At 54.2% G+C, this 16,851-nt stretch overlaps 6 protein-coding genes across 6 annotated transcripts; 3 read left to right on the forward strand and 3 right to left on the reverse strand.

The window, feature by feature from the left end:
* Positions 1-209: 209 nt before the first annotated feature.
* Positions 210-3,374, forward strand: BZA05DRAFT_442890 (uncharacterized protein; the record flags this gene model as incomplete). Its single annotated transcript, XM_051486808.1, has 5 exons — positions 210-581; positions 662-829; positions 894-1,511; positions 1,565-3,008; positions 3,070-3,374. The coding sequence occupies 5 exons, from the start codon at positions 210-212 to the stop codon at positions 3,372-3,374; spliced, it is 2,907 nt and encodes a 968-aa protein (XP_051341520.1).
* Positions 3,375-4,197: 823 nt separating this feature from the next.
* On the reverse strand, positions 4,198-6,831 carry BZA05DRAFT_390890 (Lecithin:cholesterol acyltransferase-domain-containing protein). The gene is made up of 11 exons (XM_051482926.1): positions 6,273-6,831; positions 6,195-6,217; positions 6,033-6,124; positions 5,961-5,977; positions 5,833-5,898; positions 5,676-5,778; positions 5,473-5,613; positions 5,333-5,410; positions 5,261-5,274; positions 4,798-5,208; positions 4,198-4,734 (listed from the first exon to the last, which is right to left on the reverse strand). The coding sequence occupies exons 1-11, from the start codon at positions 6,699-6,701 to the stop codon at positions 4,225-4,227; spliced, it is 1,884 nt and encodes a 627-aa protein (XP_051341521.1). The 5' UTR covers positions 6,702-6,831; the 3' UTR covers positions 4,198-4,224.
* Positions 6,832-6,906: 75 nt separating this feature from the next.
* On the forward strand, positions 6,907-8,184 carry BZA05DRAFT_472118 (acetyltransferase). Its single transcript, XM_051488001.1, has 4 exons — positions 6,907-7,029; positions 7,093-7,410; positions 7,467-7,522; positions 7,580-8,184. Exons 2-4 carry the CDS (start codon positions 7,122-7,124, stop codon positions 7,814-7,816), a joined length of 582 nt encoding a protein of 193 aa, XP_051341522.1. The 5' UTR covers positions 6,907-7,029; positions 7,093-7,121; the 3' UTR covers positions 7,817-8,184.
* Positions 7,690-12,206, reverse strand: BZA05DRAFT_233771 (condensin). The gene is made up of 10 exons (XM_051479836.1): positions 11,819-12,206; positions 11,205-11,737; positions 10,884-11,149; positions 10,634-10,827; positions 9,158-10,572; positions 9,035-9,103; positions 8,873-8,981; positions 8,727-8,817; positions 8,163-8,669; positions 7,690-8,092 (listed from the first exon to the last, which is right to left on the reverse strand). The coding sequence occupies exons 1-10, from the start codon at positions 12,067-12,069 to the stop codon at positions 7,922-7,924; spliced, it is 3,606 nt and encodes a 1,201-aa protein (XP_051341523.1). The 5' UTR covers positions 12,070-12,206; the 3' UTR covers positions 7,690-7,921.
* A 1-nt stretch (position 12,207) lies between these two features.
* On the forward strand, positions 12,208-14,689 carry BZA05DRAFT_233776 (kinase-like domain-containing protein). The gene is made up of 4 exons (XM_051479837.1): positions 12,208-13,325; positions 13,377-13,663; positions 13,732-14,107; positions 14,188-14,689. The coding sequence occupies exons 1-4, from the start codon at positions 12,437-12,439 to the stop codon at positions 14,670-14,672; spliced, it is 2,037 nt and encodes a 678-aa protein (XP_051341524.1). The 5' UTR covers positions 12,208-12,436; the 3' UTR covers positions 14,673-14,689.
* Positions 14,690-14,935: 246 nt separating this feature from the next.
* BZA05DRAFT_390902 (ubiquitin-conjugating enzyme/RWD-like protein) lies at positions 14,936-16,526 on the reverse strand. The gene is made up of 5 exons (XM_051482927.1): positions 16,114-16,526; positions 15,913-15,958; positions 15,734-15,763; positions 15,485-15,668; positions 14,936-15,430 (listed from the first exon to the last, which is right to left on the reverse strand). Exons 1-5 carry the CDS (start codon positions 16,155-16,157, stop codon positions 15,291-15,293), a joined length of 444 nt encoding a protein of 147 aa, XP_051341525.1. The 5' UTR covers positions 16,158-16,526; the 3' UTR covers positions 14,936-15,290.
* Between the last annotated feature and the right edge of the window lie 325 nt (positions 16,527-16,851).

Here is a 16,851-nt window from a genome sequence, read left to right on the forward strand (position 1 = left end):
ACCGAGTCCGACTGCTTGCCGCCACCTTATTCTTTGTCGGAGCTTTATAAGTAACTGAGTCTTCCCGCCCCCGGCCCCCAGGAAGCACTCGCGAACCCCACATCGTCGCCCGCCGTCGTCACCATCGCTCGCTTGAACCGACCCAATCCATAACGCCTGGCCCCGGTCTTCGCCTGTCCGCCCGCAGTGCCCGCAGTGCCCGCCGAACGATGGAGTATGCCCAGCTGAACTCGAATACACACCACCAGAACCCCCAAGATATCTATGCGCACGTGGGAACGGCAGGGGAATTGTACCAGGGCGATCAGCAACAAAGCTTGCGCTCGCGGATGCAGCGGCGACAGCAACTACAGCAACAGAACCAGAACCTGCAGCACCAGCAACCACTGGAATTGCTACAGCAGCAGCAGCAGGAGCAGCTACAACTGCAGCAGCTGCAACAGCAACAGGCGCTCGAACAATCTCAGTGGGATGGATACCAGCCCCCCGTGACAGGCGCTTACGCGCAGCCGGCGGATCTCCTCCAAGCACCGTACTCTCCTCCGGAGGGCGGCTACTACATACCGAATTCCGGTGTCAATGTCGGTTTCTATACTTGTTTCGTTTTTGTAACGGACGTCTCTTTTGATCGAGACACACTGCGCTGACACGGGGACGTAAGGTTCCGTACACTGATGCGCAGTCACAGTTCCACGAGTCGTTCTACGGAAGTGGCGGCGGAGGCGGCGGCGGCGGCAACGGCACATTTCTCGCCACCACCGACCCGTCCACAACGCAGCCCCGGGTGGTGGGCTACGAAACTCAGGACCCCTGGTCAATGGGTCAAATGGTATTCCGCGCTCCCTTGCTTGATGTGTCTTAAGCCGCATTGGGGTTGACATGTACGTCTCGAGGTACCGAATACTACCATAGACATCGATCACACAATGGGCTTGCCGGCGACGACGGGCGCAGAGACCTTCTACAATCCGCTAGATCCGTCGTTTCTGGACGTTGATCAGTACAATACCGATTTCCTCAATGAACTCACGCAGCACTACTCGGCCGAACATGGGTACGACCTCGAACCGCTGCCGCCGAGTCGAGGCGTTGATCTTTTCGATCGTCCTGTCCCAGATCTGCCGGACGTACCGCGTGGTCGCAATAGCTGGCTGCCACGGGACCGTCTCCAGCACACCCCCGAGACCATCATGGAGTGGTTCACCACAAACTACGCATCCAAGCGGAATCTACCGGTCACCGGGGACGAGATCCCGAAGGAGAGCGGTGGAATACTGTGCGAGCTATGTCAGCCGGCCTGCTTGGTGGATTCGCTCGCGTACCGTCCGCATAGAGAGGAGATCCACGGGGTGGACTTCCAGACCGGATTCCGGTATTGGGCTCCGCTTGAGGTGAAGCCAATTGTTGGCATTGTTGGCGCCGGCTACGAAGGATTCTGCGCAAGCTGCAAGAACTGGATCGCGTTGGACTTGTCGAAGCCCGACTTCAACTGGTACCAACATGCTTCGACGGTGGGTAGCCCAAGTGTCAATCCTACCGTTTGCGGATAGCTAAACCCTCACAGTGCCAGGATCACACCGTATGGACGGACGAAAAGAAGCCCGCATCACCGATCGAACGATACACCACCAGCGGCTCGGAAGATGAAGGTGCTGATGTGAACGCCATCAAGAAGGAAGCAACGCGGCGTGCGAGGGCTGGTGATTTCTTGCTGCCTAGACCGCCATTCGCTTCCAACAGCAATTCGAATCCCTCGGATGAAGGCAGCAGCGACATCCCGTCCTCCAACAGCTCGCACTCGGTTCTCACCTCGAACTCGAACTCGAACTCCAGTGTCAACTCGGCCATGTCGCAGCACTCCCTCGAGAGCCGACGAAAGAAGGTGCTCCGGCTGCGCAAACGGAAGGGCGCCAGATCATCGAACCAGGGGCTGCGCTTGTACCAGTGCACATTCTGCATGGCCGACTTCGCCAACTTTGGCGATTGGCGCCGCCACGAAGAAGTCATCCACCTGGTCCTCGAGAAATGGGTGTGTGCGCCCGAAGGACAGTACAAAACCGGCACACAGGAATGCGTGTACTGCGACGAAGTGCACGCTGAGAAATCCAACATCCCCAACCGCTGCAACGCATCGTACTGCCACGGCCGCGGGCCCTCGGAACGCATCTTCGCGCGAAAAGACCACCTCAAGCAGCATCTGAAGCGCATGCACGGCATCACGAAGTGGCGCCTCTCCTTCGAAGCGTGGGCGCAGAAATCCAAAGGGCCGCAAAAATCGCGCTGCGGCTTCTGCGCCGCCACCTTCGAGGACTGGCACCACCGCATGACGCACGTAGCCTGGGAATTCAAGCACGGCCAGAAGATGTCGCAATGGCAGGGCGACTGGGGGCTCGACCACAAGTGGATGCACGCCGACGGGAAGCTGTCGAACCCCATCCTGCCCGCCGACAGAACCGACCACATCTCGAAGACCCTCAAGGGCGCGCAGGCGCTGACGCCGGCTCACGCTCACGCCCAGGCGAAAGGCTCCCGCGTGCCGGACTCGGGCGGCAAAAGCGCGCCATCAGACGCCGATCACGCCCACCATTCCCTGCGCGGCGGGAAATCTGGCCGCGGCCTGACGCGGAAACCGCGGCTCACGTCGCTGCGCGATGGGTTCAGCCAGCAGCAGGAGCACCAGCACCAGCAGCACCAGCAGCAGCAGGGGCTGTTCCAACAGCAGATGGACCAGTTCCCGCCGCCGCAGCAGGAGGATCTGTACCAGCAGGGGGGAGGAGGAGATATGTACGCGCAGGGAGACATGTTCCAGCAGGGGGATATGTTCCAGCAGCAGCAGGAAATGTTCCGGCAGCAGGATCTGTTCCCGCAGGGAGATATGTATCAGCAGCAGGATATGTACAGCCAGCTCCACCACCACCAGCAGCAGCTGCAGCAGCAGATTTTCCAGCGTATAAAACCGGAAAATAACTTTTCACAACCGATACAGCCGCAGCAGCAAGTCCTGACTCGTACGTCCCCATCCTCCCCCACATCCCCCCCCCCCGTCCGTATCAACTAACGTAAGCACAGCCCCATTCTCCTGGTCACTTCCCTCCAGCGCCGTCTCGCCACCACAAACCAGCCCACTATCAGCCTCGTACACCAACCTTAACCACAACCACAACCAGAACCAACTCCCGATCCAACCGCGGCCGCCAGAGACAGTTCCCGTACCAGTGTCGACGGCGGCGGGAGGGACGGGAGGGATGGGGAAGGCGGAGCAGGCGGGACAGAAAAAGACGCCGAGCTTTCAGTGTCCGTATTGTAGCACTAAACTGTCACGGCAGGATAATCTCAGGAGGCATGTTAAGACGCATTTTGTTAAGACTAGTTGACGGGGTGAACGGGTGGACTGTGGTGGGCTGGGGAAGGGGGAGGGGGAGGGAGGAAGGAAGGGGGGACGGAGGGGGGAGGGTGATGGGGGTATGATATGATGAGATGAGATACGGGATATGATCGGATATGACTGGATGACTGGATATGATGGGATATGACTGGACATTATATGACTGGACATGGCTGGACATGACGGGATGATGGGATGATACCATAGATACCCTATTGTCTATTGCCTACTGGTTTAGTTTTATGTGGATACTTAAGGTATTTAGATATGGTCTGCGATTGCTTTTGAAATGTCAAGCTCGGAGCGATGGAAGATTATGAATCATATCCTCAGTGCTTCGTGTATGATATCTCATGAACGATTCTAGTGGTGGAAATTTATCCGTTTACTGGTAGAGCTAATCCGTTATATTCATGGACAATGGACAATCCTACATGAGTCATTTGCTATAACCACACACTTATATGTGAAAGCATGGGAGGAGGCAACAGCGGTTCCCTCTGCTGTTGGGTAGTTAGGTGCTCCGGAAGTGTTGATATCACACAACATCACTCACCCCCCACCCACTGACACGCCCTTCACGCAACGGAGATCGTCAAAGTCCACAATAGATCCATAGATACCTATACAGTCCATAGTCCAAGTATCCTGACAAGTGTCTAACGAACGAACGAAATTACACAAGTAGGTGGGTACATACAACGTTACAAAGCTGGCAAGCTGTATTAATAATCAAAGGAAAGGAAAGGAAAACGAAAAAGAATCCCGCTCGAAACAATCTTCTGCGCCATACATATCATACCCCCCCCCCCCCCCCCCTCACCACGCCATCTATAGTACTAATCCTCATATATCGGCACCCTCTCACTGATCGCTCTAATATCGCTATGCACGACCTCCTCTATGTCCTCGCCCTTCCCGGCGACGACTCGTAGTATAAGCTCGTTCAAATCGGGCCTTCCGAGGATATCGACATGATCGGCGGTGGTCGGACCGCCTCTGATATCGAACCTGCCAGGCTCGTGGGCGAGCTCAACGGTCTTTATCTGTACGCCGGCGGGATTGTACCGCGAGATCTTCCAGCCCTTGGTGCACATGTACCCCGAGCTCAGGATCGGCACTGTGCCGTCGCCCTCGCCCAGGATCACGCCGTGGTCGCTGCCGAAGCCCGTGATGGCGCTGTCGATGACGACGCGCAGCTTCGAGGTCGCGTCGTCGACCGGACGGATGTAGTAGCTCCGCTCGGTGGGCTTGCCGACGCCGTAGAAACAGTAAATTTTTAGGTTGGGCGCGAGCGGGAGGCGCGACTCGAGTGGGTTGATCCATTTGGCTGGGTTGTGTTCGTTTTCCTACGAGTTTGTTAGTTGGAGCGAGATATACACCGCCGCCGTGCAGATGTGGGAAATAGCTACCTCAATCTCCTTCCTGGTCAAAGCCACGCCGTGACTATAATTCTGCGAGATCTGGTTTCTGTACCAGTCATCGCTGGTATCTAGCAAGTACTTTAGACTATCGGAAACCGTCATGTTGTTCGCCACGGTAGTTCCATTCTTCAGCGCGTACTTGAGCGTTGATCCGAATGTATCCCCCATTCCTGGCTCGTCGTCAGGCGCCCAAGTGAGGTTTCCCCAAATCGCCTCGCCGCCCTTCGGTAACATGCTGGAGATTCCCGGCATGGCCCGCATGATCTCCGCTCGGTCTTCTTTGCCGAAGAATTTTTCGAGGCCGTAGACGGCTACGGGGTTTAGTTGAACGGTGTCTCGCATTTCGCCAGAGAGGACCGCGGGAACGCCTTTGATTGCACCGAGCATGCTACCGCTGAGCTGAGACACTGTCAGCACCGGAAAATTCACCATAGCTTCCCCGATAACCTACATTGATGAAAGAGTCTATGGTCCCATCGTTAGAATAGCTTCGTAATATTGATACGAGGTTCGTGAATCTTACCCACGTTGTCCTCCACCCAATTCGGACCTCCATTCCCAAAGCCTTCTGCCTCTACCCACTTGAAGAAGTAATGTACCACTGCATCCCGCGGATTAGAGTCACATACTCGTTCGTTCCGCAGAGCGACGAGATCTGCCTACCTTGTGAGCCCATGCTGTGCGCAACGATAGCAACCTTCTTATCTGACAATCGTCTGGCCGTTTCTATATGCACTTTAAGCTTTGAGAAGTATCTATCCCGAACCTCCAGATTAGAGTACGACAGCCGCCAATCGTAGGAGGCTTGAGTATTCCAACACATCAGTGGGATTCCTTCGTCTCACCAAGCTGAGAAGTCCACTCACCGGTGTATGCCGAGGTAGGATCATATCCAATCGACGCCAGGTTCTCGAGGATTTTACTCCAGATCCAGTATCCAGTAACGAAGAAGTCCGTGGCATCGAACCCCTACACAGCTATCAGCTTGCGTCCCTTCCATCGAATCCTTAAAGTCAAACTCACCATGGCAGCCCTCAGTTTAATCCCCGGCGGATCGAGTCCCGTTACTTTATCCAACATGATATGTTGCTATGGGTACATCCCGTCAGCGTCCCATCCGCACGAACCACTCGTTCGACCAGAGTAGCTACCTTCCAGCTGGTACGATCTTAGTAAATTAGTAACGGCGTGCCGCTTCACAGCAGAGGTTTGTGGGGCCAAACCTGTGATCAACGCCCGAAGCATTACCCACGAACCCCATAACCGCTTTCTGAAGTACGGCCGGCTTTGCTCTTCAGTGCCCCAACTTTCGAGACTGCATAGTAGCGGTAATCTTAGCACTGTCGTATGTGTTTTCAACGGAGGAGGAAGATCGCGAAACGAACCCTGTAGAAATAACCCCCGGAATCTGTTCTCCCCCATCATCAGCATATATCGTCGACCGTTCAACCTAGCCCACATACCATAACAACTGGATACTTAACCTCCAGTCCTTGCGCCTTTAGCGAAAGCCCAGTGCTAAAGGCTTCATAATTAACTGCAGCCTTCTCCCTCTGAGAGATATCGCTCGCCTCTTTCAAGATGCCGACTGGAATAACATCAATAATGGAGTCGAGACTCATGTCCCTCAGCAACTGTAGTCCTATGTCCTGATTCTTTGCCGCCGCCCCAGCGAGCAGCAACCCGGCCAGGCCACCTATGGTGAAGATCAGCCACGACGACCGCTTTTTTTGACGTTTGTGTGTGGTTCGGTGGGCGGTGGCGTCTTCGGACGAGGAGGATTCTTCGACTTCGAGCGTGACCGTGGTGGTGCCGGTGCCAGTGCCAGGCTTCGACTGTGACGATTTGCGATGGCGAGGAGCCATTTCTGCTTTTGCGGTGGAGGGCGACATCACAATGTCCGGAGAACTAGCGAGGGTGTTTCTTTCTTCTCAGAGGGGGGTGAATGGCGCGCGCGGAACGGATCGAACTGAGGTTCGCGTTCCGTCCCAAGCTTGTGATGGAGCTTCCCATACCATCCCTGATCCCCCGGGTTCCGTGGTCAGAAATTGGTTACATCATTAGTTAGTGGAGCTTCTTTGAGCCGCATGGGAAGTTCCGATAAGGCATGTGCTCCACTCCCACCAACCATCCAGCACAGCAACCCCACGTCCAACAAGAAGCTCGTGTTCCGAACGAAGCTTACCTATCCATCCTCGCCCGCACGCAGAGAACAAGCTTGTGAGACGCTCCCTCCCGTGTGCTTGCTATGCCAGTGCCACCATGCTGAACCCCGAAACGCAGCCCGACTCCCACCCACCACTCTACCCACCATGGCCGCCACCCAGGGCCCGATCAACTACAGCGCCTACGACCCTAGCCGCGAGGTCGCGCAGCTCGAAGCGATCCGGTCGATGATCTCCACGGACCTCTCAGAACCCTACAGCATCTATGTGTACCGGTATTTCCTCTACCAATGGGGCGACCTATGCTACATGGCGTTCGATGGGGATCTGTTGGTCGGGGTGGTTGTTGGCAAGCTCGAGCGACATCGTGGTGGCCCCCTGCGTGGGTACATTGCCATGTTGGCGACGAAGAAGGAGTACCGGGGGAATGGGATCGGTATGTGGCGGTACGCGTGGACGGGGGAGGCGGTTGCTGACAGCTGAGGGTTACAGCGACGAAGTTGGTGCAGATGGCTATCGATGCGATGAAGGCGCAGGATGCCGATGAGGTATTGTGCCCCGGCCCTGAACGGAAGGAGCTGGCTGACAAGCCGGGGATTCACAAGGTCGCACTCGAGACGGAAACGACAAATACCGCGGCCATAAAGCTCTATGAGCGCCTAGGCTTCCTGAGGAGTAAGCGGCTACATCGATATTACTTCAACGGCAACTCAGCGTTCAGGTTGATTCTGTACCTGAAGCCGAGCCCGAACCCGAGCTGTGGTTGTGAAGGAAACGAGCATGAGCACAATCACGACCACGATCAGGATCACAGCCATAGTCACGATGGATCATCATCGTAAGAGAAACATAGAACATAGCCAACCAAAACCGCTAAAGAAAGAAAAGAAACCAATCATGACCCTTCCATACCCAAGTATCTTGCATAATAGAATAGAGTAGATCCCCTAAGCAGCAGCCTGAACCACTCTGAAGCCCCCCGTAACTGTCTTCTGTATTTCTTCATTCTTATGTGGGAGAAGGGAGAGTGCATACGCAATCTCGTCCCATTGCCGCTGAGTCTCGCAGCGTGGGAGACGAGCGGCAAGTTTGTCGGAGAGCTGCTTTGCGTGTTTGTCCTGTAATTGTTTTTGTATGTCAGAAATAGTTTAGATGAGAAGGGAATAATAGGATCGAGGCGATGATTACCTTCTCAATAAAGCTCGCAAGGAATTTAACGATACGCTTCATCGACTCCTCGTCGAGGTCCTCCTCTGCGGAGAGTAGCGAGAACATATCCACAAAGTGGTTATAGACTGCATTATCCTTGGTAGCAAGCTCGGTGAAAAACATTCTCGCCAGATCCGCGATCCTCTTGTCCGAATCCTCAAGGCACTTGGCCATCTGTCCCAGCTGCCCTTTGACCTTGACTTGACCCGCCAGGATCAAGAATGTCAGTGTCATCAGACAGGTGCGCTTTACCGACGCTTCGTTGTCGTTTAGACGCCGGTAGAGGAAGTTGGTGTTTTCATCGATGAGGTGGTTGAAGCATACGGCCATGTCGCCCACTGCGATCACGGCGTTGTTTCGCACAATGGAGTCGGTGGACCGTTCCATGATGGTAATCAACAGCTGCAGGTGTTCCTCGCAGTATTCCGCTGACACACACATCAACTTGCCCATGCAAAGCGTAGCCTGAGCCTGGAGATTCCGATCCTACTGATCATCAACACACGATGTTCCATCTATTCCAGGTATCGGTGGAGAACTTACAGTGTACAGTGTATTCCTTGTACAAATCTCCGTGACCAAAGATCCGAACCTGGCTAGCAATGAATCTTCTCCATACAGCAGCTCGCGTTCACTAATCATCGTTAGCCATCGTCCATAATACTCTATGCAACCGTATGGCAACGAACCGAACGTGTGCTATTCCCTCGGTGAAATCGTCCTCCGTAGTACCGCCAATGAGATCGAGTTCGTCCTGCTCCTCATCGGTTTTACCGTTGGGAGTTTCAACTTCCTTCTCTGCAGGGTGTCAGCTGGACCAGTAACACCGAATAGGCAGGGGGAAAGCGCACTCTTCTCCAGCTCCGTCTTCTTGCGTTTGAACTCGAGCTCTAGGAGTTCGAGGTGGACGATTTGTTTGACTAATAACCATCAGCTTCACTGATCTTGCGATGGACGATTATGAAGACACTCACTAGCAACATGTCCAACGATGAAGAGAAGCTGCGACAACGGGAAGTAGGACGGGGCCGCCGGTTCGTTCGATTGTTGAGCCGTCTCCGCTTCCTCAGGCGCACCAGCTTCCTGCATGACCTGATCTTCAGAACCGTCCTGTTGCGGGAGCGCCGGCAGGTTGCTGAAGACAGCAACCGTCTTCCTCTTGATGATGTCTCCGCAGAGTAGATCCGGCTTCTTCGCAAGTGCATATATGGCGCCTATCGCCTGTTCTGCCATGCCGTACCAGTCTTTGCTTTCCGATGGCAATTGTACCAATGCTGCCAATCGTTCCATTATCGGGTGATCGTTCGGTAGTTTGCCCATGGAAGACGGTGCGTCCTTTGCTTTCCTACCAACGGGACTGATGTGTCTCAAAGCTAGACAAGTGTATTTTGCAAGCCCGAGGTCCTTCCTCCCCAGCGGACCAAGTCCCACACGAATGATGGTCTCCAGCTGCCTGACCACGATCTCCGGTTCGGCGAGGGCCAACATCCCAAGCACAATTATCGCGCCGCGCCTCTGCGCTCTCGGAATCTTGACCTTCTGCACATTGTATATCTGCCACAATTTGCTGATGACGAGATCGGAGATGAGACCTTCAGACATCATCTTGCTCATGAGTTGTTCGAGCGAAGTCAACTCCGAAGTTGTGGTACCGATCGTCAGGCTGAGCATGTTTCGGGCAATGTAGTTGGCAGAGTCATTTTCCGACATTTCCGGCGGAGCAACGAAGAAGAGGTCCTTGTAGGTCTCGATGAGGTGCGTTTGCACCCCCTTCCCTTCATCGCTGCTAGCTTTCGTCCAGATCAGACGGAGCATTCGCCGGATTCCAATCTTTGCGGTCTCAACTTTGTAGACGTCGAGGGATTTGAAGAAGTCCATGGCCTCGATGACTTCACTCTTGTTTTTAGAGGACAAGAGCTGCATGACGATGTCCGAGGCCTCGTGGATTGTTTCGATGAACCTCAACGCCTCCAAGTAGTATCGCCTCGTAAGCTGCAGCCTCGTGATTTCCTCCGAGTGGTCCTGTTGGGGCTGCGGCGGGGCTTTCTTTGGGCTTTCTCCGGCATCATGGCCATCGTTACTCCCGATCTCTGTCGCGTCGTCCAACAGCTCGGGATCCACCGTTCCGTCTCCGGGTTCAGCTTTACTGGCGGCCATCTCTTCAACAGGTGCGATGAGCTGGTTGAGTTCGTCATCCAACACGTTGAGCCGCGCCTCCCATTCCGAGTATCTCAGGAGACCACCGTGCAGTGCACTAAACGGGTGGCTGGAGAGGAGCTTAGTCAAAAGCTTAATCGCATTCCTGCGGACATTGCTGCTCTTGTCCTTCAGACTGCGACACGCAAGGTCTGCCGCCTTTTGACGACGCTTGGGGAACTTGGTTTCAAGGCTATACGCGTAGTCTCAGTTAATGTCCGAAGTAGGCAGGGAAGAAGCTGGACATGACATACTCGAGAAGTTTGCCGTGATAAACCTGGATCGTTTTTGACCTGCAATATGGGTTGACATCCAAGAATCTTTCTTCCAGCAAGTCGAAAAACGCATTCATCTGAGCCTTATGGTTTTCGCTTCGCTCATCGTCCTTCGTCAGCTCTACAATAAGGTTTCCGCAAACTTCGATGACGGCGTTCCGCAAGTTGTGTGACTGCGACATTGTGTAAATTTCAACCAGCCATAACCGTGGGATCCAACAAGACATACTTCTATCTCCAGCAGCTTGACAACCAATGTCATCTGCTTCAACACCAAGCGAGGCAGCCTTTCTGACAACGTTACGATGAAGGTCGAGATGGACTTGGGGCCTTTGGAGTCATTGCTATTGAACTCCCTGTTGCTCAGTTCCCTCAGGACTTCATCCACCAGCTGCGGATAGTCGTATTGCTCGAACAATATTTGGAGGAACTCGGCCATCGGCTCAGACAGATGCTCAAAGTACGTCAATTTCTGCACGATGGACGTTTGTGCACCTAGACAGAGGTTTCGTCAGATATAGACGCCACACCTAGGATCTCGCGGACATACCGAAAGCGTGGCCATGGTGCTTCACCGCGATACAGAGAACCCTGATGATGTACATCTTGATTTTGTTGTTTTTCACTCTCTGCTCGTTCTCTAAAATCAAGTAGACTGGCCTCGTGAAGAGCGAGACAAAGGTGTCCCTCTCGGAGGTCGTGACAAACACTCGTAGCAACCGGACCTTGAGATTGAGAACTTTGCACATCACCTCTAGAGCGGTGGTGAGCTGTGTGGTCGAATCCCATGCCGCGCTTGCTACGGCTTTCCCCTTCCCTTTGGCTTTTCCTTTGCCCCTTTGTCCGCCCACCGTCGTACCAGCCGTTGCCGAAGAGTCCGGTTTCTCATTTCTCGCCTCCAGTCCTGCGATCACCCATTGGAGGAGGAACCCATAAATCTCCAGCAACTCTCTATGTTCCTTCAACGTGTCCTGCTCGTCGGAATCGAGATCCATATTGACAACGTCCGCTTCCGCCGAGAGTCCGGAGACGATGATGTCCAGGACTTTTCCGGCGGCCTGGACCGGGATGACCGCGAAGTACCTGCGCGCACAAACACAAACACATCAGCCGCGCGCGCCCCAGATCAAAGCCGCCACACCCACACACGTAGAAGACGCCTACTTGAGCAAACACTGTACAGTATCCAGCACCGAGAGTCTAGAGATCGCGTCGGGATTCTCGGCGACCCGATCGATGATGGGATCCAAGATCTGGTTTATCATCGCATTGGTGAGCGAATCGGGATTCTCTTCTGCTTCGATCAGGCCGTTGTCCGCTTCTGTACATGGCACCGACGCCGGGTTGTCGTGGTAGAAGCGCAGCGAGGCGTTCAAATCGAAGGACACCCGGTCTTCCTCCATATCTTCGTCCATAGCGACAGGTGCAGATGTTGTGAAGCGAATGTGATGGCGGTGCTGAAGTTTTTTGTTTGTTTATGCGGCGTCCAGAAGAGGTTGCGGTGGCGGGCGGCAGTGGGGTTGTAGATAGGTGATGCTCTCTCTCACTTCCAGGCCGTTCGCTTCACGCTTCACGCTGTCACGTCTTTCTTTGTGATCCCTGTCGCGTTTTTTCGCTACACACCACCACCAGCACCAGCAGCAGCACCACCACCGGCGAGACCAAAACAACTTCTCAACTTCACAGACCACACCTTACGAAACGACTCGCGCATTCCCACGACCCCGCGAGACATTGTTGCTCTCCCTTGTCGCGGACGCTGTCTAGTCTATTCAGGCCAGCATGGACTCCACCCGCGAATCTCCAAGCGCATACCACACGCCGGTCAAGAAACCGCCTTCGCCGATATCGCATGCGACGTCGTCCTACAGCTTCTATGACGAGAACGTCGAGCGCCAGATCGCGCTGCGAGATCCGGGCCTGGCAAATCTGATTGAGCACAATAAGCGGCAGCGCGCTTCGGGGGCCTACAGCATTACCACTACTACTGCGCCAACTACCGTCGCCACTGGTGCCGCACCATTGAGTTCGCACACTGAAGAAGAGGAGGAGGAGGAGGAAGAGGAGGAGGAGGAGGAGGAAGAGGAGGAAGAGGTAGAGGCGGATGGCGGAGAACGGGGATATAGTCACAATCACAAGGACAGCCGCCAGCCAGAGTACGACGAAATGGATGAGGACCACTCGTATGCGGAGGAGGAGGAGGTGGGCGAGGAGGAAGATGAGGCGGAGGAGGAGTATGAGGACGAGGATGAGGACGCGGAGGGTGAGGATGAGGAGGTTGAGGACGAAGAGGTTGAGGATGTGAGGGATCCGGCGGAAACAGAAGATCTACAGGAGGAGAGTGAGGAGGAGCCAGATGAAAGGCGTGGAAATGCCAATGTCAATGCTGAGAACGGGATCAAGGATAGGCGGCGTGCAGCTTCTCGAAGTCCTAGTTATGAGGATAAAGCCAGGGAGGATGACGACCGGACGGATGGGGAGGGTACGGAGGATGAGGATGAGGGGTCTGTGTACTCGGAATGTCCAGAAGAGGAAGAGGAGGAGGAAGAAGAAGAGGAAGAGGATGAGGAATATGCCACAGATCCTCTGGTCATAGAGGAGATTGAGAAGTTCCAGACCACGTTCCGCGGCATTGAGAAACGATTTAGGTTGATAAATAAGATCGGTGAAGGTAATCACCCCTCCACCCACGGCCACCTCTCAGAACTGATTATTCCTCCAGGAACTTTCAGTTCGGTGTATAAAGCGGAAGACCTACTGTACGATAGATACGACAACAGCTGGGACCTCGAGGACATACCCCCGCCACGACTGAACGGCAGTCGTCCGCCAAAATACGTAGCTATCAAAAAGATTTATGTCACCAGTTCACCAGCACGAATACAGAACGAGCTGGAACTTCTGCACGATCTGACAGGCTGCAAATCCGTCGTTCCGCTGGTTACCGCATTCCGGTACCAAGACCAAGTTGTTGCGATCCTGCCATACTTCCGACATGTTGATTTCCGGGTGCGTCGATATATCTTCATTCCACACAAGTCAAGTCAAGCTACAGCCACTGACCCAGCACCATGCAGGAATACTTCCGCAACCTAACAATAAACGGCATGATCTTGTACTTCAAATCGCTCTTCACCGCGCTGGAGCACGTGCACGCCCACAACATCATCCACCGGGACATCAAGCCGACCAACTTTCTGTACGACTTCTACAAGGGCCGGGGCGTGCTCTGCGACTTTGGCCTCGCCGAGCGCGAGGGCACCGACACTTCGTTCTGCGCCTGCCAGCAATCCAGCGGAGAGCGCAAAGACCTCCGACTACCCTCGTCGATGACCGCCATGTCCCAGGGATACCCAAAAAACGACTCAAGACCCTCCCGCCGCGCAAACCGTGCGGGCACCCGCGGCTTCCGCGCTCCAGAGGTGCTGTTCAAGTGCACCTGCCAAACAACCAGTGCGTCCGCCCCCCCTCCCCCCTTCTTCCCCCCCATCCCCCCCACTCCTCCCGGGCACAGACTGACTTAACCCCTGTAGAAATCGACATCTGGTCCGCGGGCGTAATCCTGCTCACAATCCTCAGCAAGCGTTTCCCCTTCTTCAACAGCAGCGACGACGTGGACGCCATAATCGAGATCGCGACGATCTTCGGCAAGTCGAAGATGCGCTCATGCGCCGCTTTACACGGGTGCATATTCGAGACGACCATCCCGACGATCGGCGAGAAGGGGTTCACGTTAGAAAAGATCGTGCTATGGGCGACGAACCGCTCCGCGGGCGGCGGCAGCAGCAGCGCAGACCAGGATTTACTACCAGAGGGGGAAAAGCTGGCGTGTCAGTTCCTCGCGAGGTGCTTTGAACTTGACCCCGCGAAGAGGATTAGTGCCGCGGAGGCGCTGGAACATGATTTCCTCAACTATGTCGACCCTGACGAGGAGGAGGAGGAGGAGGAGGATGGGGAGGAAGGGGAGGGGGAGGATGATGATGCGGACGCGGACGGCGATGAGGAGGTAGATATCTGAATTGAGAACTGGATGTGGCGTATATGTGATTTGGTTATGGGCGAAGAGTTGTGTACCTACAACTCATGATTGAGATCAGGATATGGCGTATATGTGATTTGCTTATGGGCGGATAGTTGTACAATACACAACTCATGATTGATCTATGAGCACATGAATGGGCTCTCGACTGTAGTGCGCTTCGTCGTGGTATGTGAGGTGCTGATACAAGGGCTCAACGTGGAATAGTAGGGACCTGGTTGTTAGAAGACGAGCTTTGCAATCGCCGCTAAACAAGACATGTTTGCTTATCGCAACGCTTTTCCAGGTAACTACACGACTACGAAGTGAAAGCAGAGATGGATACTGGTGTAAGCTGCCGTACCGCAATGAATAGACTACCTAGAAGCAACCCTCTCGGCACCTTGAACTCCCGCCCGTCATGATCATGATTTTCGTAAACCCCACTGCTCTCATCCAACCTCTCACACGCACAAGCACACACCAGAGAGAAAAGACCTTCCACGAACGGAACAATTTATCGTATCAACACGTGTTTGCGTACAGTGAAACCGAAGAATGAAAACACCCAAGCCGTCAGAACGAATGAAAGAGAATCAAACATGTTCGCCCCACACCTTAGATGGCGTACTTCCTGGTCCACTCCCTCGCGGTCGCCTCGTAACGAGCGCGGTCGGTCTTGTAGACATGCGCGATCTCCGGGACCAGAGGGTCGTCGGGGTTCGGGTCGGTCAACATCGAGCAAATCGAAAGCAAAACTGGTGACGTTAGAGACTAAACCTAGAAATGGTCGATAATAGCTGGGTACTAACCTTTCGAGATGGTTAAGGCTGGAGACCACTGATCCCTCAGGATGTCAAGACAGATACTGCCGTTGGCATTGATGTTGGGGTGGTAGATGCGGGTGGTGAAGTTGACCTTCGGGGGCTTGAACGGGTAGTCGGTGGGGAAAGCGATGCTCAGGAAGAACACGCCCGACGAGTATGGGGAGTCAGACTGTGAACAAAGACAAATCAGTATGTACTTTCATCGTCGAAGGTTTGGATGTAGTCAAGACGTACGGGACCCATGATGGTCGCCTGCCAGTGAAACTATAGATATTATTAGCACTTTGAATAAATCACAACAAAGCTGAGCTGTCATCGCACAGCTGTGAAACCCCGAGCCTCTTTCTACAAAGAGCTCGAAAGAACTCACAACCGGAGACAACCCGAGCGGAAAAGAAGTGTGGAAAACATACCAAATCGTCTCCGATAGGACCAGCACTGCAGGACGAGGGTGGGTCGCTGTAGGCACGATAGTTTGCGTCAGTCTGCTATATGAAAAAGCAATCACGATGCCCAGGTGCCTAAGCACATGACCTCACTACCACCTCCATGATATAATGGGATGGCGGACGAAGACCAAAGCTCAAGACACATGAGAGAGAGGGTCGACATACCGTCCGAGATCAGTCAGCTCCTTGGTGATTCTCTTGAGGGCCATTTCTGCTTGTGGTGTTTGTTTGTAGGCTGTTGGCGAGAAGTGGGGTCAGCGAGAGGATCAGGAAGTTGAATGAAGTGTTTGATTGGGTAACAAGAGAACAAGCGAAGGAGCGAAAGAGGTGATTTTGTCGCGATTAAGGTGGCGAAGGAGAGAGAGGGATGAAGGAAGTGAACAGAGTATATGTGAGAACAGACCTTTTGGGTGGTGGTGGTAGTGGTGGTTGGTGTAGGAATCAAGGGGAACCGGGGGGTGGAAGTAGTGGGAGTTGGAGGAAGAGGTGGTGATGGAAGATGGTGGGGAAGGTAACGGGTGGTGGTTGGGATGGGTTAAGTAAGGAAGGGGGGGGTGGGTGCTGGTGGTGGTGGTGGTTGCAACCTTTGAATCGGAGGGGCGAAGAGAGGAGATAGAAGGAGGGGTTTTGCAAGCCAACCAGCCGCTGAGCACCCAAAACACTCACTCGCTCACGCCCCCAGAAACCTAACAAACCAACCCATTTCGGGGGACGCAGCTAGCAACAGGTGGAAATCGAGAGAAGCCAGATAAAATGGAAAATAATATTTAATTCTTTGTTTTTCGATTTGTTTTTTGTTTCGAATTATTGGAGCGGCAACGGCGACACGCTCTATCCGGTCTTGTTTGCCTGTCTGCCCGCCCGCCTTCTTGCCTGCTTGCATCTCCTTCCGTCCTGCTGTCT

The sequence above is a fragment of the Tricharina praecox genome (assembly GCF_024521635.1).
Source record: "Tricharina praecox strain CBS 144465 chromosome Unknown BZA05scaffold_6, whole genome shotgun sequence".
Lineage (NCBI taxonomy): Eukaryota > Fungi > Ascomycota > Pezizomycetes > Pezizales > Pyronemataceae > Tricharina > Tricharina praecox.